The sequence below is a fragment of the Lolium rigidum genome, chromosome 3 (genome assembly GCF_022539505.1).
Source record: "Lolium rigidum isolate FL_2022 chromosome 3, APGP_CSIRO_Lrig_0.1, whole genome shotgun sequence".
Lineage (NCBI taxonomy): Eukaryota > Viridiplantae > Streptophyta > Magnoliopsida > Poales > Poaceae > Lolium > Lolium rigidum.
The window spans coordinates 358572588-358582261 of NC_061510.1; the positions used below are offsets into that span (position 1 = coordinate 358572588).

At 46.9% G+C, this 9674-nt stretch overlaps 1 protein-coding gene across 1 annotated transcript; it reads left to right on the forward strand.

Moving 5' to 3' along the window:
- Window positions 1-4180: 4180 nt before the first annotated feature.
- LOC124697288 (ATP-dependent DNA helicase DDM1-like) lies at window positions 4181-9389 on the forward strand. Its single transcript, XM_047229901.1, has 14 exons — window positions 4181-4288; window positions 4554-4892; window positions 5019-5117; window positions 5568-5914; window positions 5982-6168; window positions 6258-6433; window positions 7023-7279; window positions 7379-7483; window positions 7589-7683; window positions 7799-7918; window positions 8499-8618; window positions 8749-8847; window positions 8928-9029; window positions 9162-9389. Exons 1-14 carry the CDS (start codon window positions 4181-4183, stop codon window positions 9387-9389), a joined length of 2382 nt encoding a protein of 793 aa, XP_047085857.1.
- Window positions 9390-9674: the final 285 nt, after the last annotated feature.

The window sequence follows — 9674 nt, forward strand, 5'->3', positions numbered from 1 at the left end:
CGCTCTGTCCAGCCTTACTCTCACATTCCTGGTTCCCTTCTGTTTATTATCAAACGTCCACGGAGCACCTACAAAACCCATATCATGCAAGTCACAATGTGATAGCGCATCTCTGAAATCAGCCATCAACCTTTCTGAGCGTTTAGTCATCGAAAAGTGTTCCTCTTGCCACATAACTTCATTAAAATCTCCCATCATTAGCCAAGGTTCAGAAGAGCGAGGCTTTAGATCATGCATCAGTGTCCACATAAGATGACGGTCTTGAGGTTTAGGTTCACCATATACAAAGGTCCCTCTCCACATACAATCATAGGGGCCTCCACTAACATGCACGTCGATGTGCCTTCTCCTGAACGAAAGGAGGTCAACTGTAATACCCTCCTGCCAGTATAGAGCTAGGCCACCTCCTTTTCCAACGCCTTTAACATGGAAGCATCCACTCATACCAATTCTGAACCGCAAATTCTTTACTCGCTCCTCACTTTGCCTAGTCTCACAGAGGAAGACTAGGCAGGGCCTGTATGACTGCACTAAGCAATCGAGCTCTCGAACTGTCCCCGGCGGCCCCGCCCCGTGACAGTTCCAGCCTAGTAGACTCATTGGGCCCGGCGGTCCTCCTCGCTGGAGGCCGCCGATGATGCCATAGTATTTTTAGAGCCACCTGTTTTCCTGATCTTTGTTCGGTCCCGAGGGTCTACATATGCTGGGGGCGGTGGAGGTATTTCTTCCTCATCCGCCATATTGCTAATCTCTGTACCATCTTCATTAGGCTTTTGTCCATCAAAGTTCAGAGATTGCGCCTTGCGCCCGCCTCTGTATCAGATTTATCCTTTTCTTTGGCTAGAGTCTTCAGCGGACTAGTAACAGTTTCGCCTTCTTCCTCAGCAGCATCCAAGTCCACCTCCTGGGACGACCGTTTCCTGGACTGAAAGACGGTATTACCCCGACCAGGTCTGTTCCCCCTTTCGCGCTCACGCGTGGTGAATCTCCTAGGCTCCTGAGTTTGCACTGAGGAACGACGGGTAGCAAGTAACCAAGAGCCGTATTGTAGGTCCTTCTCCTCCCAAACTCCATCGCCACACTCCTCATGATCATGCCCAATCAGCCCGTAATGACGACAGAAGAAGGGGAGTTTTTCATACTTAACTGGTAACATCTTCCTGCCTTCCCCCTCAATGTTCAGAGAAACAAAACGTGTAAGGGGATTGCCAACCTCGATCAAGACCCTTAGGCGAACATAATTTCCTTCAAAGAAGAGCTTTGGCGACATCTGCACCTCTCTAGTCTTCCCTATCCTCCGAGCCAGATTATCCACGATCCCTATCTTCCTATAAAGTTCAGGTATGCCATGGATTTGAGCCCACGTATACAGACCTCCAAATTGCACTTGCTCAGGATCAACACAGCCATCATAATCTTCGATCAAAACCGCCCAGCCTCTGAAAGTCCAAGGACCCTGCTGGACGACCTTCTTCCAATCGCCTAGGCAGAACATCTGAAAGATAAACAAGTTTTCTCCCGCCTCTCTACATGCTGGATCTCTGGATAGGTTCCAAATTGTCCGCATCTTAGCAAACAGAGCATCGGCGCTGAAACTGTGTTTTGTATGCACCTTGGCAATCGCCATCCACCGAGCTTCTTTCTTGAATTCCTTCACTTGATCAGCACCAATCGTCACATCCTCCAATTCATCGTCACGAAGCACCAAGTGCTTGAGCATATCATTGATCGCCTTCTCCTTCCCTGTAGAAGATGACCCCAAGCCCGCCTCCGCCATCGCGTCCAAAACCCACAGCCTCGCCGCCAAAACCTAGCAGAGCGGAGCGGCCTGAGGCTCGGGAGCAGGAGAGGCGCGTCCCCAAGGGGGCTGCGCTGCGCGAGGGCGGTTGCGGTGGAAACCAATCTCACGGGGCGTAGATCGCCGCCGGAGCCAGAAAACCCTAAACAAGAGGGTACGTTCGAATCATGCAATATTTGATAACACACGAATGCATAACTGTACCGAAGGAAAACGTAAGATTTGAGGATTAGGTGTGTCCTATCCTAAATGAAATTTTCATGTCCTTGGACTCAATGGCAACTTCCCTATGAAACTGCATATAAAGCAATCCACATGAAAATAATCGTATGGTTTTGTATCAAATACTTAATCAAAAACACCTGCCCTATAGGAACATATCGTAGGGAATAAAATAGTGGATATTTTAGACACAAAATATAATTCATAAAAATCCTTGGGAAATCATTCTTGTGTAGCTCATAACATAGTGAGTGCATGTCAAACATAGCCAAAAATCCTAATGATTTCAGCCCTCCAATTTGTCATTTCGTAAGTCGCGGGGAAGCCGTACTATTAGGGCCCCGTTGACCCATTGGATATGAAAAATACAAGAATATTAATCCTGTAGAACTGTGATGCCATCATGCCTACTTGAACTGTATGTGAGGATGAGTTATCTTTGGGAGTGAAGGAACTTTTCATGGGTTCTAACATCATTGGAGGAGAGGCGCCGGCACGGACACCGAGGAACAGTCAAATTCCAACATTTGATCCTGCGATGAAACTGCCGCAGAGCTCGAGCGCTCGCCCTGCCTCCACCGTCCGAGGCACGGGCTTAGCATGGCGCTTCCTCCGGCAGTGGCGAGGAGAGGTTGAGGAGGAGCGAGGAGCAATGCATGGCGGCTAGGTTTTTTCCCCCCCGCCCCACGAGAGTCCACGATGAAAAAAAGCCCATCAGAACGTGAATAAAACAATTTTGAAAACACGGAAAGCAGAGCAACCCGTGCATTATCCGGTCGTCGAGAATTTGATAATCATCGCGTGCGTGGTAAACTGATAAGCTATCTCAAACAAACAAACAAACAGAAAAAAGAATTTGATGATCCGAAGATGCGCACGTGGTAATGGCACGGGTACCTCGGATTGTTTTCGGTGCACCGTGCACCCCACCCTGCACACGGTGGCTAGCACGACCCGATCTGCAACGGATCCTGCGAGTCGTGCGGACCCTCGCTAGTCAGAGCGCCTGCCCTCCCCCTCCCAACGGTCAAAAAATTAACTCCGGGCGCAGCCACCGGAGCGAACGAAAGCCAAAACAATTTGAACGGCCACCCACTCACCACCCCTGTTCCCAGCCGGCGCAACCAATGCCGTGCGGCCGCAGCACTACGAGCCTTTCCAAACAAGTTCGTACACCCGTCCTCCCGTGCACCGGCTCAAGGCCTGTACTGTACAGCAAGTTTCCACCGTTCAGAAGCCAAGGGTCCATGGACCGGGTCTACCTGAAGGACGAGTTCGTGCCGTCCCGTCGGCTGCGGAACTCGAGGGAGCCACCCACGCCCACGCCTCCCGTTTCTCGGGCCACTTTCCCCGAAGGCCGAATTCACCGCGCCCCACCGAAAACTACCGACCGCCATGTGGGGCCACCCAGAACAGCCCGCACAGTAAAAGAACACACGGCGTCGCAGTTTGAAACTTCGAACGTCCGCCCTAATTGAAGTAATTTACCGGGATGCCCCCGGCACACCACGCGTAGCAGAGCAAACACCAGAGAGTACCACCACTGGTGGCATTCCTGTAGTTTCTCCCTTCTGCCAGGCCCTTTCATGTTTCTCTCCACTTTCCCGCCCGAACCCTCCGCCCTCTTTCTCTCTCTGCTCTGCCGTCGCAGGCGCATGGCCCGCACCACCCACGCCTCCAACCCGCGTAGACCCGTTTCCTCGTGGACCAGCACCATAACTTCTACATGGTCCCCACAAGTCAGCGAGCAGTCTACAACAGACCGGTTGTATCCAGCGGACCGGCCGTACCACCCCACTCTGCAGGGATCGAGGAGGCCCGTGCCTCCCATTTCCCGGGCCACCTTCCCGGTTCACCGCGCCACGCCCAACACTACCAGCCGACATGTGGGGCCAAGACATAGGGCCCCACACGTCAGTGAGAAATCCCGGGCTGGGCTTGCACGTCGGCGAGCGTGAACCCTACCGGCCCAGCCCTCCTGCAGTAAAACCACGCCACACCTCGGCGGAAACGGCTACCAGTTTACTCCCCACGAACCACTCTCTCCCAGCCGCCGCCGCCGCCACCCTTCGTCCGTCCGTCCGCCGCGGGCGCTCCTGCCCGCCGCCTCGACTCCGTCGGCCATCTCCGAGGCCGGCCTCGGCGCCTTCCGAAGCCGAGATGGTCGCCATGGCCAATGGGGTCAAGGTGGAACCCGCCGCCGCCCTAGACACCGCCGCCGCCGCCGACGGCAAGGCCGATTCGCCCATTTCCGTTCTCGGGGACGAGGTGATTTATTTCTCCAAACCTCCATTTCCAGATCTATCGGTGGATTTTCGGTTTCTTTTCGTTTGGGGGCGATTTCTGTATTTCGTCAGTTCAGGCTCTCCACAGTTTCGATTACCCAGCCTGAATATCAACTTTTGTGTGCGAAAACCCCAAAAAATGCCGAAATCAGAAATTCCAAAGACAGTTTTGGTCCGATGTATGCATTTTCTCCTAGCAGTTTCGATCCATTTTACCTGACACGATTCTTTTCCTGTGCAAAAAACAGAAAATGCCGGAACCCAAGGTGGAGAAGGCGGCCCTGCTCGACACGCTGAAGGTGGAGGACACGGCGGACGAGTTCCTGGACGCGCCGTCCTCCCTGCCCATCGACCTGGAGGCCAAGAACGGCGACGCGGCGCTCATCACGGAGGTGATGGCCAAGGAGGAGGAGGAGCTGTGCCAGGCGCGGGTCAAGGCCGAGGAGGAGGAGGAGGCCAGGAGGAGGGAGGAGGCCGCCAGGCAGGCGGTCGACCCCAAGGCGCGGTTCAACAAGCTCGACGAGCTGCTCACGCAGACGCAGCTCTACTCCGAGTTCCTGCTCGAGAAGATGGACCAGATCACGGATGTGCATGTACGGCTCTCTCTCACTCACCGTTTTTTTTTCATGTATTTCGGTACTTGTTATTGCTAGTTATTGGTCGCCCTTCCTTGTTGACATCGGTGTTTTTATTGCCTGCAGTCTACGCCGAAGAAAGCTGTTGAAATCAAGGAGGAAGAGGAACCTGTGGAGGAGCAGAAGAAAGGGCGTGGCAGGAAGAGGAAGTCCAATGCTAAGCCGCAGTATAATGACGTGAGTTTATCAGACTTCATATATTCTACTCTGTCTATGCTTTGGCTGTCTACCAGATTATGCAGATGTTCTTTTTTCTCATATACCATTGCTGTACTGCGGCATAATGTGTAGTCTGTGTTACCTGCTCAATTGATGTTCACTCTTCAAGATTGCCCTGATTACTTTTCCATCAGTACCATCCTTGTAATGCAAGCTTGCAATTCTTTGTTAAGAGAGCTAATCAAGATTTGTTGCAGCACAATGTTCCGAATGTCTACACTAGTTTGGGCTTGTTGATGCCACTTGAACACCATTTGTTTTAATACTTTCCTGGAGATTGGCCATCATTCTAATTTCTAAATGGATAACTTTATCTATCAGTAGTGATAAGAATATATAGGAACATTATTCATGTTCATTGATTAACCTTATCTTTCTTCTGACAACCGAAATCGAAATGTTTTTCAGAAGAAGGCTAAGACAGCAGTGGCAGCCATGCTTACAAGAAAGCGTGAAGACGGTGCTGCTGATGATGGTACTCTCACAGAAGAAGAAAAGTGGGAACAAGAGCAAGCCAACCTTGTTCCGTTATTGACTGGTGGAAAGTTGAAATCTTACCAGATAAAGGGTGTTAAGTGGCTAATTTCACTGTGGCAAAATGGGCTGAATGGGATATTAGCTGATCAAATGGGCCTTGGGAAGACAATCCAGACAATTGCATTTCTTGCCCATCTCAAAGGGAATGGTATGCACGGTCCATACATGGTTATTGCTCCCCTTTCAACTCTGTCAAACTGGTTGAATGAGTTAACAAGGTAAAGTATCCATAATTGTGATATACTGTGCTTAGTCTGCTGTCTTACGTGGAATTCTTAATTTCAGGTTCACCCCATCTGTGAATGGTATAATTTACCATGGAACTAAAGATGCTCGGGCAGAGCTGAGGAGAAAACACATGCCCAAAACAATCAGTCCTGATTTTCCGATAATAATCACTTCATATGAGATGGCCATGTATGATGCGAGGCTTCTTGCTAATTACAAGTGGAAGTATGTTGTTGTAGATGAGGTGATGACACAGGCTCTGAATTATTGTCCTTGTACATTTCTCCCCCTTCCCTATGTATTTATGCCTAATGCTGATACTTCTCTTTGCAGGGCCATCGGTTGAAAAATACCAAGTGTAAATTATTGAGGGAGTTAAAGCGCATTCCGATGGATAACAAGCTCCTTTTGACCGGAACACCTCTTCAGAATAACCTAGCAGAGCTGTGGTCACTGTTGAACTTCATTTTGCCTGATATATTCTCATCCCATGAGGAATTTGAGTCATGGTATGATCCGCTGAGCTAACACATGCATCACTGCCAGCGCTCTACTCTATCTAGTATCTGTACATACTATTATTGTTCAGAGTCTCCATATTTTGCTAGTACTGCTTGCAAATGGACATTATTGTGAACTTGGGATATGTGGACCCTTAAAAGAACACCCCCATTTGAAATGTGGTATCTGCAGTAGCTAACACATGTTACATCATTTCTGTCTGATTATTTTGTGTAACGGATGCTGTATATGTCTGTTGATTTGCCTATTAATTTGTAGTACTCCGTACAGTTTTATCTTATATTTTATATGTTGTGTTGATATCTTATCTTTGCCAAGATGTATACTGATGAATAAAGTTATATGTACATAGTGTATTATCTTGTATTTTTTATGTTGTGTGTCTTATGTTTTGCCTAAGATATATACTGAATTACTGAGGAATGAATGTATATGTACATATTATTAAAAACTATCCAGACAACACCTTAACATTAACATGAGGTGTTTTTGATATGCAGACAGGGAAGTTGTTATATATTTCATGTATATTTGTATTATTTTGCCTCCATCCATCTGATGGCAATCTTCTCTCAGGTTTGATTTTTCTGGGAAGGTAGACGAGGAACAACAGGAAGAAAGTGATGAGAACAAAAGAGTTCTTGTTGTCTCAAAGCTTCATGCCATTTTGCGTCCATTCCTTTTAAGGCGGATGAAGGAAGATGTAGAACTCACGCTTCCACGAAAGAAAGAGATAATTATTTATGCTAACATGACTGAACATCAGAAGCAAATCCAGAATCACTTGGTTGAGAAGACATTTGATGAATACTTGCATGAGAACATGGATATTGGTAATGCAAGGCTCATGCATGTCATGCTGTATTCTTATACTTAACCTTGTGCATCAGTAAATAACATTTCTAATATGACAAGTTTTTGCTATATTGTAGTTTTGCGTAAACCTGGCATCAAGACGAAGCTAAATAATCTACTCATTCAGCTGAGGAAAAATTGCGCTCACCCTGATCTTTTCAATATTTCATTCGACGCAAACAGTATGTCTCATTTAGCCTGTCCTATTTGCATTGCTCTATTTGATTGGTTATTTTATTTTTAGCTGCCTTGTTATTTATTTATTTATTTATTTATTCTGTCTACAGGTCTCTATCCACCTGTTGATAAGCTTCTGGAACAATGTGGGAAATTTCAGCTGTTGGACAGATTACTGGATATTCTACTCAAACGGAACCACAAGGTTGATGTTCTCTTCTTGTAATAGTCTTTAAATCTACTATTTCAATTGATCTGTCAGACCTGAGATGATTTCTGTTTGTCAGACCTGAAATATAGTTCAATCGATATGCTTGTAGGTCCTAATATTTTCGCAATGGACAAAAGTTTTGGACCTCCTTGACTACTATTTGGAGGTAAAAGGCCTGAAGGTTTGCCGAATTGATGGTAGTGTTAATTTGGAAGTTCGGCGGAAGCAGGTAATGTGGTAGCATTCCAATGTGTAACTAACTTACTGAATATCATTTGTCTTACGTATGCTCGTGTATCTGGAGCTAACTATTCATGGCATGATTACAGTAGACGTGACAGTCACCTTCTAGCTAACCTTTTCTTTTGTTTCTGCATTTTGCTTTCGCTGATTTTTGCCTGTATAACCTTTTGCCTCTTCTGTGGGTTCTTCTAATACAAAGTGACAGCCTTTTTGATGTGTGTGTCTGAGGATAAAATATAGAAAACTAACATATCATATCTGTATTTCTACTTTGGTAACAATGATCCTTATCCATATAAACCCATATTTGGTTGCCTTGTGCTATGCATGAAAATGCCATTCTAGATCTGGAAGAATTGCATTATACTCTTTGGTGCTAATTTACAAACGAACTTTAGTTTCCTATATCTGTACATGAATAATTTAGAATGTAGCTTGTTGCCATGTGTTGAAATATATATTTTCCTTCATATCACTTTTCGGTTACATGCTTATCCTTTTCTGTTAGATAATTGTTGGTGGCTGTTATCTGACAGTATATATTTGGTACTGGTATCCTCTGGCAGATAGCGGACTTCAATGACTTGAACAGTGGCATGAATGTCTTCATTCTAAGCACACGTGCTGGTGGGCTTGGTATCAACCTTACTTCTGCTGATACTTGCATCCTGTATGATAGTGACTGGGTAATTTTCTATCTTTCTGTCATTCTGTGATAGTTTAATCCAAATGAAATGAAATGCTCCATGGTTACAATGCTTGCCTTCAATTAGCTTTCGTAGCTGTGACATGCTTAATATTTGATTCGTTCTGCAGAATCCTCAAATGGATTTGCAAGCTATGGATCGATGCCACCGGATTGGTCAAACACAGCCAGTTCATGTTTACCGGTTGGCAACATCTAATTCTGTGGAGGTATGGTTGAGGGATAACCTGTGGACTCTTGCTTGGCTATATGCTTTGTGGCATCAGCGCTCATCATATTGTTGTTGCAGGGACGGATTATTAAGAGAGCTTTTGGAAAATTGAAGCTAGAGCATGTCGTGATTGGCAAGGGACAGTTTCAACAAGATGCTGCAAAGCCTAACGCCTTAGATGTAAGTGTTTCTTTTCTGTGTATATAGGCTGACCTTGTAAATTATTTATTCAGTCATCAAACACTAACAGAAAAGCAAATAGTAAAGCAAGACATTGTCACTGATGCGTTCTTCTCCTTGTCGAAAATGCAGGAGGCGGAGCTGCTGGCGCTGCTTAGGGACGAGCAGGCTGAGGAAGACAGGTTGATCCAGACAGATATCAGCGAGGAGGACCTTCTGAAGCTGATGGAACGGACCGACCTCATAGGCACTCCTGCAGCCCTCGGTGCCGCCCCTCTGGTACCCCTGAAAGGGCCTGGGTGGGAGGTGGTGCTTCCAGCCAAGGGAGGCGGTGGCATGCTCTCGGCGCTCGCCAGCTGAGCCCCATGTTGGCCTACCAATGACACAACGCCTTGGTGTTTTGGTCCTTTGGCTTGTTCGCCGCTAATTAGCCTATGTTATGTAACATCACAACATACAGTACCCCCTTAAGTAATTATCGACCGGGCGTTGCACTATCTAGATTAGGAAGCTGATGTTTTGGCGAGCTGTGTTGTAACTTGAGCTCGTGCCTTGTTCGAAGGCCAACCTATGTAAGACTGTTGGTGGTAATGTGGTATGGTAGTCTATGCTAAGGAGTTTGGCAATGGCATTGTGCTGTTGCTG

Coding starts and splice junctions, on each gene's coding strand:
- LOC124697288 (XM_047229901.1), top strand. CDS start 4,181: ATGGTCGCCATGGCCAATGGGGTCAAGGTGGAACCCGCCGCCGCCCTA. Junction 5,915..5,981: donor TGGTTGAATGAGTTAACAAG/GTAAAGTATCCA, acceptor TCTTAATTTCAG/GTTCACCCCATCTGTGAATG. Junction 8,619..8,748: donor TCCTGTATGATAGTGACTGG/GTAATTTTCTAT, acceptor TTCGTTCTGCAG/AATCCTCAAATGGATTTGCA.